Below are 26428 nucleotides of genomic sequence, written 5' to 3'. Positions count from 1 at the left end.
TACGTAGCAGGTTTCAGTTTTGTACTGCGTACTTGCATTCTTCTTTTTTGTGTGATGTAACGCCTTTTTGGAGCTTTTGTCGGTTGCCGGTTTGGTTTTTCACACGTGTGTAAAGATGGCTGTAGCTCAGTCTTTGAGGTCCAAATGATTCTTTCTTTAGTTTTAGAATCACCAAGCTGAGCTTACTAATCATATTAACCGATTTGTTATTAAGAACAGATTCCATTCTAATGACATAGTTTTTTTTGGTGTAAACATGTTAGTTGTACTGTTTTTAGTGTGTAGTAGTGGTGGTCTGTACAAGAAGCTGTTTATAGTTGTCATTGCATAAGACAGATAAACTGTTAAAACTGATTATCATATTCATCAAATCTTTTAATCAAACAAAGGCAGGGTACTAGTTTCTAACTTCCCATAGGTTTTGTCCTAAAAACAATCTGAAAAAAAAATACTAATTCTTACATATCCAACAGGAGAGAAACCCTGAGGATACATTTCCTCAAAGATCAGAGAAATAGATAAAGGCTTTGATGGAGAAGAAGCAGGAAAGAATCCATCACAGCTTTGCGTCTTATGCCGTCGAAGAGAAGAAGACTTAAAACACTATACCTGTAAACCAAAAGCAGTCACTTCCACTAATCAGAAACTCAACACTTCGCCCTACCAATCCAGAGATCATTAATATAGATTCTATAGATAATAACAAAGAGCGCAGAGAAACAAACCTTTTACACGTTGGCATCAACCAAATGAGCCACGGCAATACTGTGTTCCGCAGAAGCACCTCTTTTTACCATACACAGGATTGCCATTTTGAGCTCCGCTTGGTCGTGTAACACCATAGTCGTAAGTCAACTCAGTCATAGGAGGGATGTGAGAAACGGCAAAGAAGGCGACATGCAAGTAGAGCTGACCGTTATTCTCATAACTAACCGGCTGCCAGAAAACATTAGGAGAGCAGCTGTGGTTCATGAACCTTGCAACGTTCCCAATATTCTTAGCACTGATTATAAGAGGCAATGGGAGTTCAGGTTCTTCAGACACCTCCTCGGAAGCCTCTTCGTCCGCTAAGCCAGCCTCATAGTTCCATTTAAAAGGGGTGTAGACACGCGTCGTATCAAAAGTAAAGTCATCATTAGCCATCGTCTGCTGCACCTTGGACTTATCTCTGGCCTCACCTGCATACACACATATAAACGCACCGGCGCGAATAGGATCCCATGAGCGCAACCCCCATCCTCTATCCACCGTCTTGAAAACCTCCAGCCTCAGTTTCACTCCCATCTGAGTCACCTTGCTTTTGCAAGTCAAGCAAGGGCAAGAAGGGCTGCACTCATACACCATAGCCTTCCGGCTAACTAAAATATCATTCCCTGTGTAAGGAAACTCGCCTCCGTTCTTCCTTATGCAGGGGCACTCCAAGTTCCCTGGCTTGCATTTGTTTCCGCAACTGCAACCGCATCCGCTAGAAGGCTGCGTCAGCTGAAAAGACATGGAGTATTTAACCGTTGTGGAGTAGGTGAAGTAAGGAGGACCATTCTCGCTATCAACTTCGTTCACAAGCGAAACAGCTACGCTTTCAACACCTGAAGTGAGATCAGGGAGGATGAGTCCTCTCCTTTGAGACTTACCAGTCTTCCAACTTTGTATCTCGGTCCATCTAGCAAAAGCAGGAGGCTGATTAGGAGCTCTCACTAGCTTATACTTGAAGGTGTCGCGTCCTGATTTGCCTTTCTCTATCCACGCCTCTTTGATCTCGTAGATCCCATCGTAGACATAGATCTTAACCCTGTGAGTAGCCTCCTTCAAGCTTCTGATCACCCTAACCGCACTGTTCCTATGCAAGCTCTTCTCCAACGCGAGGTTACCTCTCTCCAGCTTCTGGTCAGATGCTTCTTTATCCTTATCAGCGTGACCGCCTTGACCGGTGTATATCAGAACATCCGGATTAACTCTGTCGTTTTCGGTATATGCAGAAGATACAATGCTGGTGGCGATAGGCTCCTCTTCTGCATCTCCCCCCTTGATGACCAGATAGTCAATGCCAGCCATCGATGGAGAATGCAACCCAACCAAACACATCTCAAACCTGAAGAAGAAGATGTCCCCAATCTCAACGCCTGGAACAAGACCTGGTCTCTTCTTGGTGTTGGTCCTAACCCCTCTGCTCATACAAGTGGATCCTGCTTTTAAGTCAGGGCGTTTGATGATCCCGTTAACCGCGTCCTCCGCATCCTCCAGCTGTGCAAGCCTTCTTCTCAGCGCGTCAAACCGCATAAGAACACTCGTAACCAGCTCCCTGTTGCCGTTGTCTCTTTCAGCAACACTAATCCCACTCTCGAAATTCACAGTAGAAAGCTGGCGCTTTTTAGGAGTCTTTCTTTTCAAAGTTGACTCCACAGGCTCTATGTCTCCGTTAGAAGATCTAAGTGGCCTCGAAGGAGTAGCCAGCGAATGTTCTGATAGATTTTGAGGCTGGTGTTGACGTTGAGGTGGAATCTGAGGCTGACGCTGAGCTTGAGAGAGATGTGGTGCTTGTTCATTCACTTGAGAAGAGCCAAAGGGGTAGAAAGGTGAGAATCCAGCTGGAAAGGGACCAAAAGGAGGAGCACAGACGAAAGGAGGAGCTTGGTTTCCGCTGGGGAAGATAGGTCTGAGAGTACGCAATGGTTTGATATCCAACACTCGAGTCTTATCAATGTAGTTTCCTTCCATAGCTGCAAAAATCAAGCTTCCTTGTATTCAAATGGTGAACCTTTCTACTTGTATGTCTTTCTTCACAGATTAACCTAACTACGAAACAGCTGCTTATAGTATCAAAGATCGGAGCTTTTCAAAACCCAGATCACATGCAATGCACGGAGAGAAAAAAAACACTCTTGTTCCCTCTCTCTTGTTTTCTCAGTTTACAGATTCAAACAGGGAGAGAAAACCAAAAAGGTTGAAACTTTACACAGCAAACCTGAAATTCAAGCTGAGAGGGTTCGCAATCGTCGATCTTTGATTAGGGTTTTCGAAGATTTGTCGCCGTCTGCGTTTGAGTTCGTCATGTGTACTGTGTTCGTTTAGTGCATTGCCGAGTTCATGAGAAACTTGTAATGTTGACCCAAAAAGGGAGTAATCTTGTAAATATTAAAGTTTTACATTCCCTCCCTCAACTCTTACGTCCTTGTACATTTGGGCCTAACATGCATTTATGATCATTAAGGTCCAAACTGGAAATTAAATTAAATCAAATTAAATTTGTTTTGGTTTGGTTGGTTAATCAGATTAATGTTTCAAATCCGTATCCTATAAATTGTACGTTATATGGTTTTTCAGTTTCGATTTTATTTCCTTTTGAGTTACCATTATTACCATATACAATCATACATCAATCACAAACAAAACCAATGTGATATAAGTATATAACATAATAGTATGTGGATGTGATTATCAAGCTTTTATAGTATTAAACAAAAAACATTGTTTTATTTTTATTTTTATTTTTTTTGATGATAATATCAAGTGAAATGAAAACACAAAAAATCAAATGAAATGAAAAGATAAATTGATATAAGACAAAAACTTCTATTCTATTAAGACATTAACATGACCTATTGATATAGGTGTGGTTCAACTATTATAATATAATTTTTAAAATTCCTTATTAATCACCGAAGAGAAATATTATTTAAAGAAAAACACAAATATAACTAAAAATTAAATTTCTAAAAAAAAATGTAAAACAAAAAATATACGAAGGCATGAACATGCAGTCACGAGCAGTGCCGGTCCTAGGGAATCCAAGACCAGAAGCAAGTTACAAAAAAAGGCCGCATGTTTCAGGGTACGAACCCAAGTTGGACAAAGAGAATCTTTAGGCTTCAAATGTTGCCATTAGACCAAAGGAATTTATTGTTAATTTGTGCCCGAAATATTATTTATAATAATGCGGCCGGAAGCCACTGTTTCCTTGGCTTGGCCCACGGGCCGGCTCTGGTCACGAGTATCATTAACCCCGTTCGTGGTAGTCGAACCACCGAGCTTGCGTGCGATCACAACCGAGTTAACCACGTCATCGGTCGGGTGAAAGATGGTCAAGAGCTGGAAACCTTTAAGATCCGAAGATTCAACGATCGGATACAAGAAGGCTCTAAGAGCATGAGCACTCCTTAGCATGAGGACAGCTCCATGAGCCATGTGTTTCTCCAAGTGCTCGATGGCTTTGACCTTCGCCTCTTTGTCCATTCCAACGAGAGCCGCCAAGAAAACGACGCCGTATTGGTCTAACCCCTCCGTGGCGTTTAGCACGTCAGTTGTGTGGAAGAACATGCGTTTGGAGAGGTCCGGATCGCGAGATACGAGGCTTGTAGCGAGTGCGTTTGCGTGTGAATCTATGTCAAAGTTGTGGAACGTCGTGTTGGGGAGGTGGAACTTAGCCAAGACGATTGATGTGAGTGGCATTGGTCCGGAACCAATAAAGGCAATCTTGGACGGAACATGGCTCGAGTGTTGACTCAAGAGATCGAACTCGAGCTTGCCTAGCTTGAGGTAGTTGTTGTAGTAAGGAAAGATGTTTAAATGGTCGAGTGGGTTTTGGTCTTCTTGTAATAAAGATCCCAAGATTGTGGCGAAGTGTTGCTCTAAATAACCTTCGGCTTCACCACATAGCTTGATGAGGTTAGATCTCATGTCTTTGACTTCATCACTCATCTTTGTGACATCGATGTTTGTGTCCGTGGGTAAGCACGTGGACACGAGTTGTCCGAACAATGTGTCGACATTTTTTGAAGGTTTCAAACTCTCGAGCTTTGAGATTTGGTCGTATAAGTCGATGATCTGCTTCACAACAAGATTGTTTTTGCAAGCCATGTTATGATAAGTATTTTGATTTCTTAAATATTCTTTTTAAGACTTCGAAAAATCTTGTGTTGTGGCTTTAACCCTCACCAAAATGTCGGGGTATTTATTGGCAGTTGTAGCATGGGGTCACCATGAAAATCATTCAATGTTTACGAGATAACTTATTGTAACGTTGGTAAATGGTAATTAATTAAGGCATGTCTCAGAACATTGATCAGTCACCATGAAAATCTATCAATTATTTAAAATATGATATGTTAAAGAAATTTGATATACGGTATCACATATTATATAGCGTTGAATTACAAACACTCCGTCTAATAATAGATTCCGTTCACGGATGCTTGATTGGGAACTGGTGACAAACTTGGCTGGAATATATAATTCCGTTGGCATCTCCTAAAACTTACCCATTTCACATTATGATGACTATCTGAATAAACTAATGCAGTTGATTTGGGATAAAAGCAACCCCAAATAAGAGTTTACGCAGATCTTTACTATCAGATGATAACCACCACTTAGTTTAGTATTATAATGCCATGACACTATACTTATCCAGTAAAACCATATGAGTCGACGTATTCGATCGTTAATAAGACTGGAATTACGTAAGTCTCATGAAAAAAAAACTAAACATAATTAATTACATTGTTGGTATGGGCTATATATCATTCAGACATACATTAGGCATAACTGGAACATGTTTTAACCTATGTTCGGAAATTTGATAGACGCAACGCGTGCCGTTGGTCCGGATCTCGTTAACAATAAATCGCAAAAACGTTTAACATTGAATTAATTCGAACTAATTACATACAAATCTCTTTTGCAATTGTAATAAATTAACGTCACATGTACAATGATTTTATTAATTTACACAAGTGCCTCTCGCGTAAAATGAATGGATAATTTGACGTCCCTCTTTATGAACCTAAAAACAAAATGCGATTTTGTATTCAGATTTCAAATCAAACGTACTACATTAAGCTTAAGCTATACAACAAAAAAGTTACAATTACACAACAGAAACAGTTAGTCAAAACCTCAATGATATTTGTAACCACCAACAAAACCATCATTTTTTAAAAGAGAAATAAAAAAGAGAGGTTATATTGTTAAAGAAATTCTGTTTCCAGCGTCACATAATATATTTCTTTCATGTTTTCGCTCTTTCGTCAACGTTTTTAAACCTTAAAATTATTCCTGATGTGAGTAAAAATTAATAATTTCACTTATGTATGAAGAGAGGTTTGGTTGATTAAGCAAGACAACATCATCCATCATGTTTTCTAGATTCTTTAGTCTCTAATACATGAAACGTTCATTATAGCAAGTAACAACCAATACAGATTTCGAACAGCAAAAATGAATAAATTTTTTATTTCATTTATAAAATGGGGCAGCATCAATTATGTTTAAAATATGGTAGTACATTTTTCATTCCGTGTGAAGCAACCCGCCGTAAAAGGGAATATCTGTTTGAGGCAACCAAGTGTCTCCCAAAGTGAAATTATACACGGTGAAGATCATGGCTTGTGCCAAGTTCAATAGGCTATACCCTGGCCACTGGACCCTCTTGCTTGTATTAGCCCCCGGTCCAAAGTTGTCATATTCACCGTATGAGATCGTATCTAGCCCGGTTGTACCATTCCATTCTAGCCATCCCACTGGTTGAATAGCATCACTGATGTATGATTGGATATACACCGTCCTCGAGTAAGGCTTCCATGGCCGTCCAAGGAATGTCATGGCCGGGTTGGGGTCAGCCGCGAGGTCCGGGGCAGCTCCAATTGTACAATTGATTATGGAGATTCCAGTTTTTTGGTTTGGGTCGGTTCTTCCATGGGCCGTCACTGCATTTTTCTGGTTTACCATCGGTTTTCGGGCATAAATATTACAGTTTTGAAATACTGCAGCTGCATTTCCGAAAATAAAATCTACGGTACCTGTAACAAAAAAAATCGAAATAGTTCAAAATATATTGTTGTGTTAGTTTGGAGTTAAGACTATATATATATCATACCGTATATGTCACATTCACGGTAAAACTGTCTCAAAGAATGGACGTAGAGAGTATCTTGATAGCCTTCGAAACTACACCGATAAAATGTTGATCCATCAGCATTATTTCTCACGGCCACAGCCTGGTGTTTCTCCGGTCCAGCTGTGTTTCGGAATGTCACATCAACTGCAACAAACCGGTCTCCGACCACCGCTACAAACGCCAGTGAAATTAAATCACAATTATAATTTGGTATATATATCAAACCCAAATGTAAGTTAAGAAATATATGAAAATACTTTACCAAAGCTTGAAGAATTATAAGTAGTCCAGCCATCAATAAAACTATGGTTTCCAGTAATGATGGTTTTATTGATTCCATCTCCGATAAGCATTATGTTTCTCTTTTTATTTGAGATGACAATATATTCTTCGTAAAGACCTTCCCTTGCATAGATGACGAAGTAGCCATCCTCCGGTAACGTTTTGTTAGGTGCTGCAGCGACGGCCTCAGTTATGGTGGTGAAGTTATCGTTTTCGTATGGACCGACGATCACTGCTTCTCTTACGAGGATCGAGCCACCGCTCGTTTCCCCTAGCTCACCTAAACTCCTATCATGCCTACACTCCTTGCTCTTGTCGCATGTTTTGCGTAACACCTACAAAATAATTACTTTATCATTAGTTTTTTAGATACCTAAAATAATACTACTAAAATTATGCACATTTTCTTTCAACAACTATCGTGTTCATGCTTATAAAAGTAATGAACATGATAAAAGTTATGTAGATAGGGGAATCCATGTGAGGGTATTGATTGGTTTGGAAAGATCATGTGGACCCATGTGATTTTATTCGTATTTCTTTCGTGGTTTGATTTCGTGTTAAGTTTCAAATAATTAATGTTTGTAGTTTTAAAATTTAAAGTCAAAACTCAAACGCCTTTCTATATGTTCACACAGATTCGTTGACTCAATGTTATATCTGACCTGGCCATGTGCCATTATTGGATGTCCTAAGTACGACGTACACTCAAAACGAAAATCATGCATGTTTTAGCACATAAGATTATTTATTTAATGGTCTGATCAATTTACATCCTTCAGGAATTATAACCGACTCACACTTAAGTTAGGCTGTAAAAGAGTTAATACATCATATATTTGAAGATGCATATGAAATCAACTAAAAATGATAAATTCATGTGTTTCTAATACATAACATCTTACCATCTTATATATTATTTCCACATTTAGTCAAAATTGTATATTATATGTTAAGTTTTTTAGAAAATGAAAAAAAAAACTGTTAAAATTGCTGAACTTATAAATATGATTTATCACATTGTCTACGTTTTGAAATATTCCCCGTCCACCAATGGTTGTTCAAAAAAAAAAAAAACCCTAGTAAAGAACTTAATAACTATATTTCCATACTATATTCTTCTCTCTTTAAAAAAAAAAAAACAAATTTCCATACTATATTCATTATTAGTTTTTCATACCAAGTTCAATATAACTAACGATCTTAAAGAATATAAAAATGCCTTCAGAAAATGATACGTTATCTAACAATTTCTTAATATATTTAAACATTCCAATCTGACATAATAGATTAATCTATTCTTTTGGGCTATTTTTGTCGCATATAATTTTAAAATAGTAGTAATAAGGGTTACCTTAATCAAAGTTTCGAGCGGTTCACGAATAGCTTTGTTACCACCACCAAAGATCTTCCCCTTAGATCCTTTATACCGCTTCAGATTACGGCTAAGCGCGTTACTCACAAGCCCCAACGATACACTGTAGAGCTGCGTGACATTCCCCAACGGCGATCCAAGAACCGACGCAAAGGTGCTATTAGCGTCCTCAAGACCGTCGAGGCACGTCTGCTGGTTGGTCACAACGCCTCCAAGAAGACTCGACACACGATCAACGAGCGCCTCCGTCATCAGCTCCGCTGCTTTCAGCTCATCCGTAACCGCTTCCAGGTATTCAACGCTAAGTGCCGCCAGGTCGCCGCAGTCAGCAACTGCACTGACCTCCTCCGGTGTGGACGCTTTGGGGTCTTTCTCCACGCGCTGTGCAAAGCGGTTGATGACTTTGGAAAGGCGACGTGCTTGTTTGAGGCATTGCTTGAGTGTGAACTTTCCATAACGGTATGGATCGGACGGTGAGGATTTGAAGGCGGAGAGGATTGTGCGGCAGAGTTTAGGGTAAGGAGTTGATTTACAAGCGACGTTGGCTTGTTGTGACGACTTCGTTGGAGGCTTTGAAGGTGGCTGCGTTGGAGGCTTTGAAGGTGGCTGCGATGGAGGCTGTGACGGTGGTTGTGATGTAGGCTGCGATGGAGGCTGTGACGGTGGCTGCGATGTAGGCCGCGGTGGAGGCTGTGACGGTGGTTGTGATGGAGGCTGTGTTGGTGGCTGTGTTGGTGACTGCAAAGGTGCTTGTGTCGGGGGCTGCGTTGAAGAGATTAGAAAAGCCCATGACAGGCAGAGAAGAGTCAGGAACAAGAGAGATGAAGAGAAGTGTTGTGTTTGCATTGTTTTAGTTTTTTAGTTTTAATGTCTTTCCTTGATGTCTAATAGTTATAGAGCTTGTCCTATTTAAAGTATGCATGCATGGTGGAGAGAGAGAAACTAATGAATAATGTAATGCATGTTGCCTTGTTTAGGAATTATTAGACCGAGGAAAAATTATACATAACTTTATGAAAGTATATATATTGGCACGTATGTATCATTTCATTTTGATCATATTATGGACTTTTTCGTTTTTTTTATAGATGCTCTTCTGAATGAGTTACCGTAAGATCCAATGGAGTGCAACAGATTGTCGAGTCGTACATTGACCAAAATATATGAATATTAGTATATGATATGGTTCAAATATCGAAATAGGATGATCCTACGTTCATATCAACTTTTATATTATATGAGTCTAGAGTAGATCCTACGTTCATATCAACTTTTAGAGCGAGTTTTTCAAAAAGCAGATCGAGTTTAAGGCAGTTTTTTTATCTCGACTAATTAAAGAGACAAGAGTTTAAGGAAGTTAAAATTTTTACATGGTTTTAACCGTTGTTTTATTACCACATATACATATCCAAGCTGTTGCACACACGCACACAGACATGTGCAACCAGGGCTGGCATAACTCGATTAAAAAAGCTAGGGCTGGCATGCATAGCCATTGGTACCTTAATTTCATTACATTGTTTTCTTGATCTTATATTTTTACAAGATATCTCACAATATATATACCCTAATTTAAAATTCAATATACTCAATTATACCTCTGACAATTAGACCTCAAGGGTTTTCTTACATTTTTTGAATTTAGACGCCAATAATGTCTCTCACTATAGAAAACATTCGTACTATATCACATGCATGTCGACAAAGCATAATAGGAAAAGGAACCTCGGCTGAGATGCCCGCCATCACGACTTCGAGCTCCGGCCACAGCGGATTTAACATCTCTTTCGTTGGGGCGCTGGACCCCCTACGTGGGATAGTTGGGAATGTGGCTGCCCAGATACCAGAGTTACCAAAAAAAAAAAAAACATGATAGGAAAAAGATCATCATTGAGAGAATATAAGTTTCAAAATTCTCTTGGCCAATAAACAAATAGTAATGTCTATAATTCATAAAGCAAATACATAAAATGATTAATTAGAAAAAGTTAAAATGAATACATGTGAGGTGTGTTTCAAAAAAAAAAGAATACATGTGAGGTGCTACGGAACTTCAGGGGGAAGGAATGGCTCGTTTAGAATATTTTTGAAATCTTAAATCATCAGCTTATTTGTTACACTTACAATTTAGACCGAAATTAGTTATACGATCTTTCCAAACCAAAAAATTGATTTCTATATAATAAAACACACGTGTATAGTCAAACTACGTACGCACAACACCTAAAGAGATGAATTTATTCTAAGAGATCAAACTGGCGTTACCTCTATATAGTATGGATGTAATTGTAAAATCATGCACATATATAGCCTATATATATTTATAGAAAAATACTAAATATCTTTATAATAATATATAGAGAACATAATGTAAGAAATGATTCATATTATCACCAATATACAACATTTCTTAGTTGGCAAATTTAATGTGTTAAGCAAATCAAACAGCTGGATCATCTGTATCGAATCGTGTTGCCATTGTTGATACAAACCGAAAGACTTGCCGAGTTTTTGGTTTGTTCGGTCAATACTACTAAAGCAATTAGCCTAATGTCAACCTTTTTCACAACACATTATAAAATAAATACTCTAATCATCATCTTCTCTTAGAAAGCAAGGTTACTACATTATATGAGTCCTATGCACATCCTTTGACCGAACTTTTTGTTATAATCAACTTTGACCAAGCTTTAATTACTTCAATTAGAGAATAACTTTCTAGGTGCAACATGAATGAATATGTCGAGAGACTATAACTCTCTAATCAATTTGGCTTGGAGTTTTTTTCAAGTAACGAAGCTAAACCGAATATGTTCATGTTCTGAACCGAATAAATCAAATAAACCGAAAGGTAGCACAATGAAGACGAGCAAAACCAAACAATTCTTTACTGGTCTTATCACAGGCTCTTGATACTTTCCTTTTCTTCCAAAAAAAAAAAACAGGTAACAAAAGAGATTTGCACGAATGAATGTTACAAAAACACAAGAGGTTTATCCACTTCCACTGAATCAAAGCTCTGTTTCCACAACAGGGACTGGGTCTGGCGCACGCCCGTGAACCCTGAACCGGTAGATGCAAGTGTGGGAGTTGCTTCCGTGGTTGGAGGTGAAGTCTAGCCTGACAGTATCAACCAGACCAGAGTCTGATGAGTCCAAGACGTTGAATGTCTGCGCGTTCGACCTCTCTAGATCGTAAGTGAACTCTGTTAGAAGCTGCATCTTCTCTGTCTCCTCTGAGGATTCCTGTCCTTTTCCTTGTAGCCATCCTGATACGACACAATCTTTAGGAGCACTTGATCTATCGTACGCCACGCTCTGTTCAATTTCACAATGCATAAATCCATCATGTCAGTGTATATACTCTCCAAAAACTAGACCCAAAAAACAATCAGAGAATGACTTATAAACAATGAAAACAGTAAGTAGTGGCACACAGAGAACTGGAGAAGATACAACGGAACCTACTAGCCACTAGGCCACTCCAGTACAGACTTTTGCAGCTACTGACCTTAACCAAACAATTTAAACACCTTGACTCTACCAGGCATCTCAATATTAAACTATTTTACACAGACAAGCTAATATCTTTTAGAATGCAAGTACCAAAGGTCTTATGAACATAGAAGACGAAAACTCATACTAAAATTATAAATCTTTAGACAGTGCAAGTCTCATTACCTTAGCTACATGCTCCAAGGTGAAAGCCTCAGGCACAATTGGTCCTCTCAACCTGATCTGAACATATCCACTACTCCCTTTCAAAGCAAAACACTGACCAGGCTCCCCAAAACTCGGAGACAACATCTTAACCGCATTGGTATGAGCCTTTCGACCGGTAGTCGCAAACCAGCTACTCCCTTTCCCAACGAGATACGGCTCCGAATGCCCCATCACAAACCCACCACCAGACGCCAACGCATGGTCCACTCTCCCAAGCCCATCCGCAGCATGCTTCTCAATCTCCTTCTCCATCATATCACGAGCGTACGCCCTCAACTCATCGATGCTAACCTCGCTGAACGCGGAATCATCGACGTTGCCTTTCTTTAACTCCTCGTAAACCCTCTCGAACTCGTCTCGAGAGACAAAAGGCTTCGCATTTACTTCTTCCACCGACTTCTCTAGCGACTCGGTCCTGGACTCTATCTTCCTCAGCTCGTTATGAAAGGCAGAAGCTTTCGCCTCGAGCTCTTGCCGCAACGCTTTCGCTTCCTTCTCGATCTTCTTGTCGAGCAACTCGACTTGGACCTGCATCGTGCTCGTCGTGGCCTTTACGAGACCGTCTACCTCCGCGATTCGGCTCTCCAATCCAGAAAACGCCATCTCAGTTTCAAACGAAGAAGTGGGAGAGGACGAAGAAGAAGGAGAAAGCACTTTCCTCGCCGCCTGAATCAACCCGACGATGATCAGAAGCGCCACGAGCTGCTTCGCGAAGATCCTCGCCACTCTCTTCCACCGCGCTTTCTCGGATCTCGGAGCGGCTGCCTTCCGCGTACGGCGCTGCGTGGCGGATGTTGTGTTCGTGGTGGAAGAAACTCTCCTCGTTACGGGACCCAAGTCTTGGCCTTTGGATCGATCGGTTACAGCCTCGGCGAGGATCGGATCTTTGGCTTCGCCGTTGGCGAGGGATTCGCTTGGAGGGAAATCGAAGTTGGATTTCTTATCTCCGGCGACGATTGGAGTCCGCTTTGACGGAGTCGCGGTGAGGGACATCGTCGATGCCGACATTTGATCTGAGTTTGACTGCACAAAATCTCAAAATGTCGAAATCACAAACCCTAATTTCACTAAGAAGAATCAAAAACTTGATTGGGAATCGAGGAAGAAGAAAATTTCAATTTCAAAATTAATCTAAACCACCGTCTCCTCCGTTTGCCTTATTCCTCTTCACGTCGTTTATTATTATTATTATCTTTTTCGAAATTTTACTTTTATTAAATGTAGCGGATTAACATAACCGCCACTTAGCGGTTAGCCGGTTAACATAACCGCCACCTAGCGGTTAACCGGTTAGTCACGAAGTTGCAAAAGAAGACCAATACATAAAGCTTACAACGTCGTTACAGGCAGTTAAAATCTGTGAAAACATATAATAACTCTCGACTACGGGAATTTTCTCAAGACGAACCAAACAAGACCCGAGTTTTAAGACCTTCGACTTGCTGAACCGGATTCGCGCATCTCCCACGCCGGTTTACTCTCTCTGGAGACATCAGACTTGATTGCTCTAACCAATGGCTGCATCACTAGCAGGTACTGCATTTCACAAACCATCAAAACATAATCAAGTCTATATAGCTTGTGAAAAGTTTATCCAAAGCAGCTACAGCTGTTACTGAATGGTGTTCAGAGAGGCTTACTTGGAATGCAAAGATTAATGGGATTAGTCGTTTTCCTCTTGCGTTTGGGTTTGGCCCTTCGACCAGTTTCTTGTCAACGTGGATCGACTTGTTGCCATTAAAGCAGATCTCTGTGATTGTCTTGTACAGATTCGGAATCCAACTAGTTCCGTCTGGAAGAATCTGTCACAGGTTTGGTAAAAAACAATTTACTAAAAAAGAATGCAGCAAGTAGATAATTAATCAACTCACCTTTTCATCGCTTTCATTCTTATGACATCTTCCGCTGTTCTCAACAAGTATGACGGGAATAGATGAATCCTAAGAAAAAACAAAACATTTAGAGGGTTAAAGGCAACCTGAGTATTAACCAAATTAGTTATAAAGGAGGAGCCAACAATACCTGCATATCCTGTTTCTTCAGTTGAGCGCTAGCACGGATCAGTTTCAGAAGAGCGTCGGATCTTCTGGAGACAAAGAGATCATAGTTTAATCCGTCCGGTGGAGAAAACTGAGCATGACTGAGGACAAGAGCAGACTTCTTCCATATCTCTTTACCAAACGCATCGGTTATAGCCGTGACCACCTGCTTATCCAAGTCATCCACCCGATACACATCCAAACGGTCTACGTATAGCAGCACATCTATCGTCATGTTCAGGAGAAACCTGTTCGAAGATTCAAATTACCATTCATGGGGAAAGAATGAGTCCTAATTTAGGAGAATAAATTGTTAGAAATGGAAACAGATGAACATACCTTTTTATAAGGTTGACAGCTTGATCATTCACATATCCTCCCTCGATAAGACCAGGAGTGTCGATGATGTTTAATGTAAAACCCGACCTTGAGCGAGAGACTAAGGACGGTCTCAGTCCTTCAGACTACAAAGAGGGAAACCAACACACTTTACATACGAGGAAACTTAACAACAGTCATTAAGAAAGCGATGAGAAGAGGAAGAGCATCAGACACACCTGGAAAGTACTGACTGCAGCAGCTTTCTCGCCTATAACTGAATTCACAGTAGATGACTTTCCAACACCACCTTTCCCCATTACAAGTACTGTTAGCGAGCTCACATCCTACAAACAATTTTTATTAGAAACTAAAAAACATTGAAAGCGGATGAAGCTAATGATAAGAATGGAACCTCTTCTTTGAACTTGCCAAGGATCTCGAGCAACTTAGACTGAGTAGCAGGTGGGAACTGCTGAATACCGATCCATTCACGAGACATTTGCAAAGCTGCCATCAACACTAATCCTTGTCCTAAAAAGAGCAAACAAAAACACCAAAGAGAAGACTTAATCATCTGCTTACAAGAATCAAAAGTTGTCTATCAAATGAAATCTCTAAAAATCACAAAGTCGAAAACTTTTTTTTTCACTAAAAAAAAACAAAAAGACTTGAACTTCAGCTTGATTAGTCCTTGTCTACATCAGATCTTTTATAAGAAATATAATCTCATGGCGTCTGTGGTCATACCAAGAACTAATAACAATGATTAAGTTTCACTAATCGAGTACTGATTAATCCTGAACTGGATCATAAGCTAACAGATCAAATGAGAGAGAGAGAGAGAGAGTAACCTTCCGGAGCTTGAGATATTCGTTGCTGACTTGGAATCGAATCAAATCAAAACCCTAGAAACGAAATTGACTTTTTTTGAAGATGATTGATTGCTACAGTTCTTCGGAGTTAACAACATTCCTTTTCTTTCAGGTGTTAAACCGGGCTTAACCGAGTGTCGGCCTTCAACCAGAATTTTAATGGGCTTAAATAAAGCCCAATAAGGAACTAAAACGGCCCAATATACTTGAAGTCCTCCGTTTACGGATCTTCTTCTCTATCAACAACAAACACACTACTACTAGATTTAATCGAAACTCCCGTTTTTACTCAGCCAGCTTCTGAAGAACTGGTGATTTCATCATCGTCGCCGTTGATTAGTCTCAGGTATCGTCTTGTTCTCTCGCTCTTCCCTTTAATTTCTGCTCATGTTTACGGATCTAATTAGTATGAATGCTCTCTCTGCCTTCACTTCTGTGGATCTACATTCTATGAATTTTCTCGCTCGAGCTTGCGATCTTGTTTGTTAGTGTTTTCTGAACATTATCCGCGTTTGATGATTTTGATCCTACAGTTATGCTTCTCGATTATGTGCCTACGATATGCTCTTAGATCTGATCCGTTGGATCCGACGGATCTGCGAAATTCTTTCGAATTCGTTCGCTTCTAGATGCTAGATCTATTCGCTTTTACGCGATTTGTGATTCCGGAGATCAAATCTCGTTTGTTCCTTTTGATTCTCGTGGTTGATCATTATCTGGATGTACTTAACCGTTTTTGGTTCTTTTGTATTTCAGATTCAGATCACCGTTCGTATAGCTGCTGATTGTTGGAACCTGAAACGCAAATCAAAATGGTATGAAGTTCTATTTTATGATTTTGTAAATATATAAAAAAAAATTGTTGTTCAGTTTAGTATATTGTGAGTTTTTTTTTTTTTTGCTAACGGTGTAAGCTGTGTTTATATTAGGTCGTGCTTGCTGCTTCCATCGTGAGCAAGTCTGGAAAAGGTGATCGCTTCTTGATAATCAAAGATCATTATGTCACCTATTCTCATTACTTTTTTGAGTTTAACCTGACTTTGTTCTTTTTTTTTTATAGTGCTTGTTTCCAGACAATATGTGGATATGTCACGTATCCGAATTGAAGGTCTCCTTGCAGCTTTTCCTAAGCTTGTTGGCATGGGCAAGCAACATACCTATATCGAGACAGATAATGTGCGATATGTATATCAGCCTATTGAGGCTCTGTTTCTGCTTCTTGTTACAACTAAGCAGAGCAACATTCTTGAAGATCTGGACACCCTCAGGATGCTCTCCAAACTGGTATGCTTCTTTCTCCTTTTACTTTTAACTCGGTAACTTTTAATTCGAGGAGTTTGTTTACTCGAGTCTGCATGTGTATTGGCATCTATTAATTGTGTAAGTGAGTGTGCCTAGCCTACTTCTGCTAAAAGCCATATCTTTATTGAAACCTGGCAGCTCATATTTTCATCAACTTTACTTTCTATATGTGGGAGAGATGAAATTTACATTTCAAAAAATTTCCCTACAGACGAAGTCTGGGCGTGCCTTTTGATCACTTGACTGTTTCTAGGTACCGGAGTATTCCATGTCTTTAGATGAAGATGGGATTGGCAGGGCTGCGTTTGAGCTGATATTTGCTTTTGATGAAGTCATTTCTCTTGGGCACAAGGAAAGTGTGACCGTTGCACAAGTGAAGCAGTACTGTGAAATGGAAAGTCACGAGGAGAAGTTGCATAAACTGGTAATGCAGAGCAAGATCAATGACACCAAAGACGTGATGAAGCGTAAGGCGAATGAGATTGACAAAAGCAAGGTACATGACAGGAGCGCACCCTTCTTCTTGTGTTATCTTTGTAACTCCTATTAATATTTCATATGCAATTTCCAGATTGAAAAGACTAGAGGTGAGAAGGGAGGATTTTCGTCTATGAGTTCAATGGGTAGCAGACTTGACAGTAGTTTCAGTGACATGAGCATCTCTCATGGTTCTGGTGGTGGTTTTGGAAGTGGTCCTTCGTTTGGCATGCTTTCAGATGTTGAGCCTATCAATACCAAGGCAAAAGGTTAGTGTGGTTTATCTATTGCTTCGCAGCTGACGCTTTAATCCTACAGTTGCGTTAATAGAAATGCCCCAATTCCATCTGTGGTTTGTTCAGCGTCTCTTTTCCTGATGTACGTTATTTATATAACAAAATCTATCTGCTTTATAATCATCTTTTCACTGTGCTTAACCTCGCAGATCGATCAAGGTCTTCCGTTACTGCTGCTCCTAAGAGTTCTGGCATGAAACTTGGCAAGTCGGGAAAGAATCAGTTAATGGAGTCCCTTAAAGCCGAAGGTGAAGACATCATTGAAGATGTTAAGCCTACTGGCCAAACCAGAGCAGCTGTCGCAGCTCCAACTGATCCTTTCACATTAACTGTTGAAGAGAAGCTCAATGTAGCATTGAGACGAGATGGTGGAATCAGCAGCTTTGATATGCAGGGAACCCTGTCGCTTCAAATTCTCAACCAAGAAGATGGGTTTGTCCAAGTTCAGGTAATCCAGCTTCCCTATGAAACTATTTGCAAGAGTCTCCAAGGCTTTCTACAGTATTTTTGAGTACATCACTTTCTGTATTACTTAATTTTTGTTTAATTGGAATTTTCTATCTTCTACTTTGTCTTCAGATTGAAACCGGTGGAAATCCTGACATTCTTTTCAAGACACATCCCAACATCAACAGGGAACTCTTTAACAGCGAGAGTATTCTTGGGCTGAAGAGACCTGATCAGCCATTTCCCACTGGTCAAGGTGGAGATGGTGTTGGTCTTCTGAGATGGAGAATGCAAAGAGCAGACGAGTCGATGGTGCCACTAACAAGTAAGGCTTTATTGATCAACTTTGTCTGTTTTTGACAGAGTTTACATGTAAATGTTTGATCCATTCTTGGAAATCGTTTGTCTGGTGCAGTCAACTGCTGGCCTTCAGTGTCTGGAAACGAGACATATGTGAGCATCGAGTATGAAGCCTCGTCCATGTTTGATCTGACTAATGTTATCATCTCCGTACCTCTTCCTGCTCTGAGAGATGCACCAATCGTTAAACAATGTGATGGGGACTGGAGGTTTGAAAATTGAATGCCTTTAATTTTTCTCTGGTCATCTCTTTTTTCGTGGAAGTCCTAATTGTTTTATCCAGTCCTAAGAAACAACCATACCATTGTGAATGATGTCAGGTATGACTCAAGAAACTCTGTTGTGGAATGGTCTATACTTCTCATCGACAACTCCAACCGCAGGTAAATAAATGATGACACCATCTGTTATGGTATTACAGCTTTACGAGTTGTAGTTGTCAAGAGAGATATATATGTATGATACTTCGAAAAATCTTGTGCAGTGGGTCAATGGAGTTTGTTGTGCCACCAGTTGATTCGTCGGTGTTCTTCCCCATCTCTGTTCAGTTTGCAGCCACAACTACATACAGTGGCTTGAAGGTATGAGAATCTTGTTAATTTACCTGAGAATTAAGACACTAGAGAGGCTCATTTAGGTTTGGATTATTACATATTAATGAGAGGTGTGTTCATAACGGTGGTGCAGGTGAACGGAATGATTCCTCTCAGAGGCGGTGGTGGTGCGACTCCAAGGTTTGTGCAGAGGACGCAACTGATAACACAGAATTACCAAGTCGTTTGAGGAGGCTGTTCGGGTTTCTCCGTTTGGAACCGCTGTTTCTTTTAGTTCATTGCTGCTTATCTACTATCTGGTCTGCTGGAATAAAATCTTAAGTTTTCTGGTATTTTACTAGTTTCTTTATCGGACTTACTTCTAAGTGCATCTCCAATATATTACTCTAAATTTTACTCTAAAATGGCGTGGATTTTACTCCATTTTTTTTTACTCTAAACAAAAGGATTTTTTTTCATTTAGTTAACAATTGTTATTAGTACCTTCAATTTATAAAAAATTAATAATTAACTCAATTATTTTATGTTTACAAAATTTCTATAATAATATATTTTATTTAAATTAAATAATTATCATTAAAAATACAACTACAGATTATCTTCCAATTTCAATTCATGCAGATTTTATCATATGCAAATTTTTTAATTCAAAAATATTTTTATGCATTAAAAGAACATAAAAAAAAAGTAAAGTTTTGTTTTGTAATTTGAATTATGTATTGGGTCCTATTGTTTGATTGTGCATATATCAAGTTCAACAAGTACAAATGTTATCAATCAAAATTTTGACCCACAAAACTAAAAAACTCATCTATTCCGTTTGAATAATACTTCACCGTTTTTGGTAGTTTCGAAAACAATTTACCGAATTAATTATTAAATTACTTATTTATATTATATTATATTTATTTTATATTTTTTATTCTTAGTTTTGACTTTTATGAGTTTATGCATATTTTCTGTAAACTATAAAGTAGTAATCTTTTGTGGAGTATTATATTTTTTTATGTTATTATGTTATTTTAAGTATGAAATAAAAACATTAAAAATCAAAAGGACCATTTCATAAATATAAAAAGTTCAATTCCAAAATGGAGTAATGGGTAAAATTACTCTATAAATGGAGTAACCCTAGCTATTAATCCATTTTGGAGTTGAATATAAAATGGTTTGGAGAAGATTTTACTTTATAACTGAGTTTGGAGTCAAAAATAGAGTAGGGTTGGAGATGCACTAAGACACTACTACATATTCTTATCATTGTTACTTTCTTGGAGACTTGTTTGCTTTGGCACCACATTTGATGAGCTTTCACTTATAGGGTTTTTACGTGGATCATATTCTTTTTGTTATTATTGTTCTTGCATGTGAAGTTATACAAGAGAAAAAAAAGAAGGTGATTTTAATCAACTAAGATGGTGATCATCATTCACGAACCTATTGTTATTTAAACTTTCAGGTCTCTACACGTTTTATTGACACTAAAATAAGTAAATCAGATATTGGCATCTTGGTATGTGCAGCAGATTCTTTCAACAAATCGAAGGATGAGAACGAGTACGGCGGGAGAACGAAGGTCAGGTCCCCCTTGGGCATCACCAGCAAGCTTTTTTGTGGCACAATCTTCAGGAAACGAATGAGAAAAAAAAATTATTCTATGACATGTGCTGAAATATTATGTTTTTATGATTACAGTAACATCATCATTAAGTGTGTTTCTTATGGTGTCTTTGCTCGTGTTTTTCAAGAATTTTACTGGTCTATTGCTTATGTTTTGTTTTATTTTATATGTATGTTTTATTTTATGAAAACAATAATTCTATTGCATGTGTTTTTTTGCTTCATAATTTAGTTTATATAAGTTTTTGATTACTCTTATAGATTAGCTTTCACGATATATACTTAAATTAAACAAAACAAATACACAACTTAAAAAAACCTTGCTTTAGATAGACATATGCAATTTCAATGAATCCCTTATTACATAAAATGTAATTGTTTCTATCACTTTTACCCTTCTAATACCTATCGATTCAAAGTTATAACTATTTAAATCTATTCACTATGTGTAAGGCGCGGTTAAACCCAATTAATTATTACTATATGTATATCAGAGTAAATTTTAATCTACCGTATCACAATCTATAAAATGAAAAACACACAAAGACTATGAGTGATATGGATTTCACCTCTGGCTTGAAGCCAAGTTACATCTCTAACACGTAAACTTTGTTCGACTATCACTTTGTGTATATTATATCTATTAAATTAAACAATATAATTTTTTAATTCATTTATTCTGCGCAAGGCGCAAATTACTACCTAGTTAATTATAATTAGAGATGTCATAAAGATTGGCCGCTTCTGATGATCAACCAAGTCATGTAGAGTTTATACTTCGAATGAACTCTTTAGATATTTCTAGGGCATTTCTTGGCCTTGCTTATATAAAAATCCATGAAGACCTGCTTTAATAATCTGTTTACTCAATGCTTTTATTTTCGTTTTGTCTCTTTGAAAATACTAGAGGATTCTCATCCCAATTTGGCCATCTCTCCTTTCATATATTTTGTTTATTTGCTTATAAAGGTGAATCAGCCAAAGACTTTTTGCCTTCACCTCTCCTTTAATTTACTTGTTTTTCATGCAATATTGGAAGTAGGTTAGAAGTGATAAGTATGTGAAATTGAAATCATAGTCCATTTTGAGTTTTTTTCTTCTTTTTGGATTCATTGATTTTATTCTTTGTACTATTAATTTAATTAAATTCATTTTTGAATGATTAATTTCCCGTAAACAGATGGAAATAGCATTGGATAATTGCTCATTATGAGTAGTAGGGTTTGGCCCCGTGCAAGCGCGGGGGTCATTGACATTGCTGCTATTCTATCTGAATTTATGCAGGTGATAATCTCAATGAAACTTTATCTTGTTATACATATAATGTAATTGAGAATTAAAGACAGTAAGAATTATAAATTTGAAGTTATAAAATTATTTCTCTCTATATGTATTTTACTAAGTGCACTAATATATTGTACCATTTTGATAATGAAAAATCACACAACACCAATCTTTTTCCAAAAATAAATAAAACACACAAACCAAACTAAATTCTCAGGAATATACAAACCCGAATAAACTTTTTTAGTTTTTTCCTTACAAATGTTTCTTTAATTTTCTTCCGACCATAGACGTTACTTCCATAGCTTGTGTGTTTTTTTTCTCTGAAGAACTTAGTAAGAGACGAAGAAGAAATATTTATTGTCTAAGTAATTTACCACACAAATTAGAAATACTTTAATTACCATCTCAGACATTTTTAAAACATAGTCATAGGTTTCAGAAGCCCAACACTAGTTCCACTAATCATGGATGAAAACAAAAGCTTCTGCTCACTTTTCAGCTTCAATTAATCAACCTGTTATCAAGAGAAACCACTAATGAAACAATCTGTTAGCTTCTTCATACATAAGAAAGATTTTTTTTTTTGAAAACCTTTTATGCCTCTAGAAGGAGCAGACAGTAATTAGCAATTGGACAACTTGAGGGATCTAACTTAACTTCTTCATTTGGTTGCTCATTGTTGTAAGGAGTACCAGGGGCATGACACAGATGTACATCACTTTGACTTTAGAGAATTAGCAAACCAAGCCTTCTCCTTAGCTACATCAAGAAACCAAAATCAACACAATCATGAAAAAAAAATAAAAGTCTTTATTTCTTCCCAGAGTTGTTAAACTAAGTTATTTATCTCTGACCTGAAGCTTGGTCTGGTCAGAATCCGAGGCATCAGTGACCGACAAAATAGAGATAACGAATAATCTGCAAACACTTGACCGGAACCTTTTCTCAATCTTAACCTCACTGACTTCCTCTCAAACCAGACAATGACTCAGCAAGCGAATAATCTGCAAACAATTCATTAAAAAAAAATTAACTTTACACACAACGATACTACTTCATGAATCAGAATTGATATGTAAGGGAATCTCAAATCTAAGAAGAAGGTTTACGCGGAATGAATATGAGAGAGCGGCACGGAGATTGTGATACGTGAGTGGGAAGATGATTCGAGTAGACGCGTTCTTGTTCACAAAGGAGGGTTGAAGTTTCTCGTTAGCTTGTCACGCTATTGGATTGAAGCAGGAGTGGTTCCAGCTCTTGTGGATTTGTTTCGTGATGGAGATGAGAAGGGGAAGCTTTTAGCTGGTAATGCCTTGGGGATCATAGGCGGCTCAGACAGAGTACATTAGGCCTGTTACTGAAGCTGGTTCCATTCCTTTGTATGTGGAGCTTCTCTCAGGAGGAGATCAAAAGATATTTGCAGAGGATGTGTTCTGTAGCCGCTTGTGAGGATCTTGAGAGAAGGAGATAACAACGAAGCCAAGTTTGCTGGCTTCTGATGTGTTTGTGCGATCTTGCTGGTTATAGGCACTTTGTGTCTGTTATTAGAGACTTGAGCTTGTGAGAGATGGGTCTCTTGAGTCTTGAGTTCAGGGAGAGGATCTCTGGAGCTGTGTTACAACGAGAACGACCGAGCTTCTTGTCCGGGATCCATATCTTCCCTAATGAACAGATCCAGGTTTCAACCTGTTTTGATGTATGTTTTTTGAAACAAGACTCTAATGTTTTTGTTTTTGTTTCCTTTATTATGTCTAGGAGACTAGAAAGGTGCCTTTTGTTTCTCTTTCTTTTATCACTTCTTGTATTGTGTATCTTTTGAGTAGACTACTTGTGTGATATGTTTTCTTTATAAGTTGTGCCTTCTACTTCATGTTTTCTTCGACCAAATTGTTTCTTCGATTTGAATGGGGACGTCCTGTCATCGATGTGATCGTAAGAGATCGTCATATTTTATTTGATTCGCACATGTGATCACTAAGTTCCTCTAAAACTGTAATTTTATTCAACTAAATAGGTAATCATCATCGATCATCATTCACCCACTCACTTAGAGTCTACAACGTCTAGTGACACTAAATACTCTTAGGACATAGATAGATTCACTCTGCTACGTGCCTTTCTTTTTATGCAGCAGATCTAAGATTCTTTCAGCAAGTCCAATGATGCGAACGAGTAGGGCGCGAGAACAAACGTCAAGTTCCCCTCGGGCATCACCAGGATGGTTTCTTGTGGCGCAATCTGCAGGAAACCAATAAGAAAAAATTGGTTTAGTAATTAAACGAATATGAGGCCGGTACTGCAACCAGTCTTACCATCTCTGGGTTGGAGAAGGAGTTCTCATCCATCACACTGGCAGATGTAAGTACTTTCTTCTTTTTTGCAGAAACTTTCGAGTCCAATCCAGTCATCTTTACCTTCAGCTCCACTGTCACGTTTGCAAAGTTAACAGCCTGCAAATATATATATGGATATCAACCCACAACATTCATTTTTCATCTGTAGCTTAACTCAAAATCTGTAAAATAATTACACTTGAAAAACAACGCAAAACCTTAATCTGTATGTAATCAGAGCCATTGCTTTGGAAGGATATGGCAGATGCTTCAACATAAGAAGAGTTTCCCTCCATAGTAGAGCTGAGAAGAGTTGCTCCACTTGACTCTGTGAAGAACTGTTGGAGCCAGTAGCTTGGTGTTCCATACAAATGAGAGGAGTTGAACACTATTGCATCTGGAATCACTCTGCTACGTGCCTTTCTTTTTATGCAGCAGATCTAAGATTCTTTAAGCAAGTCCAATGATGAAAAGGAGTAGGGAGGGAGAACAAACGTCAAGTTCCCCTCGGGCATCACCAGGATGGTTTCTTGTGGCGCAATCTGCAGGAAACCAATAAGAAAAAATTGGTTTAGTAATTAAACGAATATGAGGCCGGTACTGCAACCAGTCTTACCATCTCTGGGTTGGAGAAGGAGTTCTCATCCATCACACTGGCAGATGTAAGTACTTTCTTCTTTTTTGCAGAAACTTTCGAGTCCAATCCAGTCATCTTTACCTTCAGCTCCACTGTCACGTTTGCAAAGTTAACAGCCTGCAAATATATATATGGATATCAACCCACAACATTCATTTTTTATCTGTAGCTTAACTCAAAATCTGTAAAATAATTACACTTGAAAAACAACGCAAAACCTTAATCTGTATGTAATCAGAGCCATTGCTTTGGAAGGATATGGCAGATGCTTCAACATAAGAAGAGTTTCCCTCCATAGTAGAGCTGAGAAGAGTTGCTCCACTTGACTCTGTGAAGAACTGTTGGAGCCAGTAGCTTGGTGTTCCATACAAATGAGAGGAGTTGAACACTATTGCATCTGGAATCCACCTGATAAATAAATAAAAACAAAGCAAAACGTCTTTGATGATTTCTGACTAAACCATTCAATGTAACTAAAGTGAGAGAGATACACATACCTTCTGTCGTTTGTGTTAAGGAAGAGAGGTGCATAGCTTACCATTCCTACAACATCACTGCAACAAAAAATAAAGGCAGTAAAATGTAAAAAACTTTTGTTATGTAGTTGTCCAAACCGGAGAAGACGAGAAAAATTCTAACCTGTTCTTTTCCAAACCAAGGAGGAAACCTGCTTCACCAAGAGCAGCTAGAAGGTTTCCAGTATTAGCATCTGTTATGTTCACAGCGTATTCACTAACAAAAGCCTATGATATCCAAAAACAAAAGCTTCATCATTAAAAGAATAGGTTTTGTTATGTTAAATATAAAGATTTTTTCTGTATCACCTTTGGACCATCACGCGACGTTTTGTCAAACTTATGGGACATGGAAAACAACTCCTTGGCAAGTTTATAAACCTGGAACAAAAAAAACGAGATGCATACACACAGTTTGATTTGCAATCATAAACGTTTGCTTGTGTATGTTTTTTACGTGAAAATCATAGTAATCAGCGGGGTGATCGAGTGGTTGAGACGATCCATCGCAGTTGGAGATGATTTTGATGTCTGGATATGCTTTCTTGATAGCATTATAGAACTCAAGGTAGTTTCCTGAACAAAAATAAAATTGTGTATCTAATTTAGTATATGAACAACGCTCATTTATCTTCATTAGGTACACAAGGTTAAAAAAAAACCTTTGTAGTATGTGTATTTCTGCCAACAATCTTCATTCCCGACCGCAACATATTTAAGGTCAAAAGGCTTTGGATGTCCCATTGCAGCTCGAACTGATCCCCATGTTGAATTAGCATCACCACGAGCAAACTCAATACCATCTAGCGCTTCCTGAAACCAAACAAAATAGAGAGAGATCACATTTTTAGTTTTGTCACTGCCTCACTAGTGAACCACAATCACTCTCTTAAAATAAAAAAAAAAGAGTTTCATGAGAATACTTGAACAAACGGCATGATACTTGCGGTTTCAACTTGATCATTATGACTGATTCCTGCAACAGTTTCAAAGAGGTTAATACATGTAGTAGTGAAGTAAGAAGAAGTGTTAAAGATATAGTTAACTGAAGAGTTACCACTGTTAAACACCCATATTGGAGCTGCACCGAGATCTTC

General features: G+C 38.4%; 8 protein-coding genes and 1 long non-coding RNA gene across 10 annotated transcripts in view; 1 reads left to right on the top strand and 8 right to left on the bottom strand.

Annotated features, from left to right (window-relative positions):
- Positions 1-344: 344 nt before the first annotated feature.
- LOC106318816 (histone-lysine N-methyltransferase, H3 lysine-9 specific SUVH1-like) lies at positions 345-3081 on the bottom strand. 2 transcript variants are annotated; one of them, XM_013756953.1, is made up of 3 exons: positions 2963-3081; positions 726-2717; positions 345-609 (listed from the first exon to the last, which is right to left on the bottom strand). In XM_013756953.1, exon 2 carries the CDS (start codon positions 2713-2715, stop codon positions 742-744), a length of 1974 nt encoding a protein of 657 aa, XP_013612407.1. In that variant the 5' UTR covers positions 2716-2717; positions 2963-3081; the 3' UTR covers positions 345-609; positions 726-741. The 2 variants fall into 2 exon arrangements, with proteins under 2 accessions (XP_013612407.1, XP_013612406.1); XM_013756952.1 differs by having other exon boundaries at positions 726-3081.
- Positions 3082-3900: 819 nt separating this feature from the next.
- On the bottom strand, positions 3901-4854 carry LOC106315343 (nicotianamine synthase 1-like). Its single transcript, XM_013753074.1, has one exon. It carries the CDS (start codon positions 4852-4854, stop codon positions 3901-3903), a length of 954 nt encoding a protein of 317 aa, XP_013608528.1.
- Positions 4855-6206: 1352 nt separating this feature from the next.
- Positions 6207-9436, bottom strand: LOC106313172 (probable pectinesterase/pectinesterase inhibitor 47). The gene is made up of 4 exons (XM_013750914.1): positions 8529-9436; positions 7155-7509; positions 6872-7063; positions 6207-6794 (listed from the first exon to the last, which is right to left on the bottom strand). The coding sequence occupies exons 1-4, from the start codon at positions 9393-9395 to the stop codon at positions 6286-6288; spliced, it is 1923 nt and encodes a 640-aa protein (XP_013606368.1). The 5' UTR covers positions 9396-9436; the 3' UTR covers positions 6207-6285.
- A 1932-nt stretch (positions 9437-11368) lies between these two features.
- LOC106318710 (protein SAD1/UNC-84 domain protein 1) lies at positions 11369-13437 on the bottom strand. Its single transcript, XM_013756812.1, has 2 exons — positions 12230-13437; positions 11369-11866 (listed from the first exon to the last, which is right to left on the bottom strand). The coding sequence occupies exons 1-2, from the start codon at positions 13277-13279 to the stop codon at positions 11561-11563; spliced, it is 1356 nt and encodes a 451-aa protein (XP_013612266.1). The 5' UTR covers positions 13280-13437; the 3' UTR covers positions 11369-11560.
- Positions 13438-13573: 136 nt separating this feature from the next.
- On the bottom strand, positions 13574-15593 carry LOC106318711 (translocase of chloroplast 34, chloroplastic). The gene is made up of 8 exons (XM_013756813.1): positions 15483-15593; positions 15044-15162; positions 14868-14975; positions 14650-14774; positions 14294-14558; positions 14143-14211; positions 13912-14073; positions 13574-13807 (listed from the first exon to the last, which is right to left on the bottom strand). The coding sequence occupies exons 2-8, from the start codon at positions 15143-15145 to the stop codon at positions 13697-13699; spliced, it is 942 nt and encodes a 313-aa protein (XP_013612267.1). The 5' UTR covers positions 15146-15162; positions 15483-15593; the 3' UTR covers positions 13574-13696.
- Positions 15594-15744: 151 nt separating this feature from the next.
- LOC106319135 (coatomer subunit delta) lies at positions 15745-19372 on the top strand. The gene is made up of 12 exons (XM_013757377.1): positions 15745-15849; positions 16260-16318; positions 16433-16472; positions 16564-16787; positions 17059-17301; positions 17377-17551; positions 17728-18026; positions 18158-18350; positions 18441-18594; positions 18706-18768; positions 18870-18966; positions 19073-19372. The coding sequence occupies exons 2-12, from the start codon at positions 16316-16318 to the stop codon at positions 19166-19168; spliced, it is 1587 nt and encodes a 528-aa protein (XP_013612831.1). The 5' UTR covers positions 15745-15849; positions 16260-16315; the 3' UTR covers positions 19169-19372.
- A 3098-nt stretch (positions 19373-22470) lies between these two features.
- LOC106313920 lies at positions 22471-23663 on the bottom strand. Its single transcript, XR_001264519.1, has 3 exons — positions 22956-23663; positions 22701-22850; positions 22471-22605 (listed from the first exon to the last, which is right to left on the bottom strand). It is a non-coding gene; the product is annotated as an uncharacterized LOC106313920 (long non-coding RNA).
- A 165-nt stretch (positions 23664-23828) lies between these two features.
- LOC106313918 (alpha-L-arabinofuranosidase 2-like) lies at positions 23829-24583 on the bottom strand. The gene is made up of 3 exons (XM_013751855.1): positions 24398-24583; positions 24159-24296; positions 23829-24084 (listed from the first exon to the last, which is right to left on the bottom strand). The coding sequence occupies exons 1-3, from the start codon at positions 24473-24475 to the stop codon at positions 23983-23985; spliced, it is 318 nt and encodes a 105-aa protein (XP_013607309.1). The 5' UTR covers positions 24476-24583; the 3' UTR covers positions 23829-23982.
- A 2-nt stretch (positions 24584-24585) lies between these two features.
- The window catches only part of LOC106315342 (alpha-L-arabinofuranosidase 2-like), a 3774-nt gene continuing 1931 nt past the window's right edge, over positions 24586-26428 (bottom strand). The window contains exons 5-14 of the mRNA XM_013753073.1: positions 26389-26424; positions 26255-26307; positions 25994-26144; positions 25789-25907; positions 25641-25712; positions 25456-25559; positions 25314-25370; positions 25035-25224; positions 24796-24933; positions 24586-24721 (exon numbers count right to left, since the gene is read on the bottom strand). Of these exons, the coding sequence (XP_013608527.1) occupies positions 24620-24721; positions 24796-24933; positions 25035-25224; positions 25314-25370; positions 25456-25559; positions 25641-25712; positions 25789-25907; positions 25994-26144; positions 26255-26307; positions 26389-26424 (1022 nt within the window). The 3' untranslated portion in view covers positions 24586-24619. The remainder of the gene's footprint in view (positions 24722-24795; positions 24934-25034; positions 25225-25313; positions 25371-25455; positions 25560-25640; positions 25713-25788; positions 25908-25993; positions 26145-26254; positions 26308-26388; positions 26425-26428) is intronic.

Source organism: Brassica oleracea, chromosome C9, assembly GCF_000695525.1.
Source record: "Brassica oleracea var. oleracea cultivar TO1000 chromosome C9, BOL, whole genome shotgun sequence".
In the NCBI taxonomy this organism is placed as follows: Eukaryota; Viridiplantae; Streptophyta; class Magnoliopsida; order Brassicales; family Brassicaceae; genus Brassica; species Brassica oleracea.
The sequence above is the reverse complement of the archived record's forward strand: the minus strand, read 5'-3'. Positions and strand labels throughout refer to the sequence as shown.

What these genes read in the sequence shown, in the direction of transcription:
- LOC106318816 (XM_013756952.1), bottom strand. Translation starts at nt 2,715, where the DNA reads ATGGAAGGAAACTACATTGATAAGACTCGAGTGTTGGATATCAAACCA.
- LOC106313172 (XM_013750914.1), bottom strand. Translation starts at nt 9,395, where the DNA reads ATGCAAACACAACACTTCTCTTCATCTCTCTTGTTCCTGACTCTTCTC. An exon ending in CGCTCGAAACTTTGATTAAG is followed by an intron (nt 7,510 to 8,528) that starts GTAACCCTTATT and finishes ATTATTTTGTAG; the next exon opens with GTGTTACGCAAAACATGCGA. An exon ending in TTATAATTCTTCAAGCTTTG is followed by an intron (nt 7,064 to 7,154) that starts GTAAAGTATTTT and finishes TGGCGTTTGTAG; the next exon opens with CGGTGGTCGGAGACCGGTTT.
- LOC106318710 (XM_013756812.1), bottom strand. Translation starts at nt 13,279, where the DNA reads ATGTCGGCATCGACGATGTCCCTCACCGCGACTCCGTCAAAGCGGACT. An exon ending in CCTTGGAGCATGTAGCTAAG is followed by an intron (nt 11,867 to 12,229) that starts GTAATGAGACTT and finishes GAAATTGAACAG; the next exon opens with AGCGTGGCGTACGATAGATC.
- LOC106319135 (XM_013757377.1), top strand. An exon ending in CGTGAGCAAGTCTGGAAAAG is followed by an intron (nt 16,473 to 16,563) that starts GTGATCGCTTCT and finishes TTTTTTTTATAG; the next exon opens with TGCTTGTTTCCAGACAATAT. An exon ending in TATCAATACCAAGGCAAAAG is followed by an intron (nt 17,552 to 17,727) that starts GTTAGTGTGGTT and finishes TTAACCTCGCAG; the next exon opens with ATCGATCAAGGTCTTCCGTT.
- LOC106318711 (XM_013756813.1), bottom strand. Translation starts at nt 15,145, where the DNA reads ATGGCAGCTTTGCAAATGTCTCGTGAATGGATCGGTATTCAGCAGTTC. An exon ending in TTGGCAAGTTCAAAGAAGAG is followed by an intron (nt 14,976 to 15,043) that starts GTTCCATTCTTA and finishes AATTGTTTGTAG; the next exon opens with GATGTGAGCTCGCTAACAGT. An exon ending in GCTGTCAACCTTATAAAAAG is followed by an intron (nt 14,559 to 14,649) that starts GTATGTTCATCT and finishes ATCTTCGAACAG; the next exon opens with GTTTCTCCTGAACATGACGA.
- LOC106313918 (XM_013751855.1), bottom strand. Translation starts at nt 24,475, where the DNA reads ATGGAGGGAAACTCTTCTTATGTTGAAGCATCTGCCATATCCTTCCAA. An exon ending in CTGATTACATACAGATTAAG is followed by an intron (nt 24,297 to 24,397) that starts GTTTTGCGTTGT and finishes ATATATTTGCAG; the next exon opens with GCTGTTAACTTTGCAAACGT. An exon ending in CCTTCTCCAACCCAGAGATG is followed by an intron (nt 24,085 to 24,158) that starts GTAAGACTGGTT and finishes GGTTTCCTGCAG; the next exon opens with ATTGCGCCACAAGAAACCAT.
- LOC106315343 (XM_013753074.1), bottom strand. Translation starts at nt 4,854, where the DNA reads ATGGCTTGCAAAAACAATCTTGTTGTGAAGCAGATCATCGACTTATAC.